This window comes from Manacus vitellinus, unplaced genomic scaffold (assembly GCF_001715985.3).
Source record: "Manacus vitellinus isolate BGI_N305 unplaced genomic scaffold, ASM171598v3 scaffold_458_pilon, whole genome shotgun sequence".
In the NCBI taxonomy this organism is placed as follows: Eukaryota; Metazoa; Chordata; class Aves; order Passeriformes; family Pipridae; genus Manacus; species Manacus vitellinus.
The window spans coordinates 2,554-3,417 of record NW_021940570.1 but is presented as its reverse complement, the minus strand read 5'-3'; the positions used below and the strand labels follow the sequence as shown (position 1 = coordinate 3,417).

Here is an 864-nt window from a genome sequence, read left to right as displayed (position 1 = left end):
TTGTACCTCATGGATCATCAGCTTTGTGCCCTCTCACTTGTGTGACACAGGGTAAAGGGTTCACCATCCTTGGGGGGAGGTGCTTTGGGACAGCTGTAGGGCCAGGGCTGATCCTGCAGCCACAGCTCCTCTCCTGCCCGGCTCCAGTGCCAGTGTGAGGGCAGCCAGAGCACCTTCCCTGGAACAAATCCCTTTGCCACCCACCTGGGCTGCTCTGCCACTCACCAGAAGGAGGTTTGCCAGCAGGTCAATGCCTTCTGAGTCCAGCCTGAGAGAAAGAGGGAATAAAAACAGGAGATAAGTCAAAGAATTGCACCCAGGGACAAGAGACACTGCAGCCTCTGGCACCACAAGGAGAAAATGAAACTGGTCTCCCCAGGCTCCCCTTTCCACCCAGCACAAGCCCCCCATGGCTTTGGTGCCCCTGCTCCAGCAGGTACCTGGGGGCATGATTTATCAAGGGCTGGGCTCGGTACTGGGTGAAGTTGTAAGCCTTGAACTCCTCGTTGGATGTGATCCCAGGCCAGGTGTCCTCTGTGGGGGTACCTGGGAGGGGGGCAGAGGGGAACCTGTCACGGTCATTTGGTACAGAAGGAAAAGCCTCCTGAGTGTGGGTCTCCTGTCCCCGAGAGAGAGGACATGGCTGGCACTGCCCGGGGCAGCCAGTGAGGAGCACCTCATCCTCCCACCTCTGCCAGCCTGGAGGGGGGCTATGGGCAGACTCTGCCCACCCCTACCTGTGCCAGACCAGCCCTGCCCACCTCCCTGCTCACACTTGCCCTGCTACCCCATGCCTGCCCACCCCTGTGTCCTCCTGCCCACCCCAGAGTACATGTGCCCACCTCTGCCCACCCCATCCCATCC

At 60.1% G+C, this 864-nt stretch overlaps 1 protein-coding gene across 1 annotated transcript in view; it reads right to left on the bottom strand.

The window, feature by feature from the left end:
* Positions 1 to 173: 173 nt before the first annotated feature.
* Positions 174 to 864, bottom strand: part of LOC103753912 (cyclin-dependent kinase 18) — a gene marked incomplete at both ends in the record, with an annotated part of 2,772 nt that continues 2,081 nt past the window's right edge. The window contains 2 exons of the mRNA XM_029962297.1: positions 174 to 268; positions 441 to 546. Of these exons, the coding sequence (XP_029818157.1) occupies positions 174 to 268; positions 441 to 546 (201 nt within the window). The remainder of the gene's footprint in view (positions 269 to 440; positions 547 to 864) is intronic.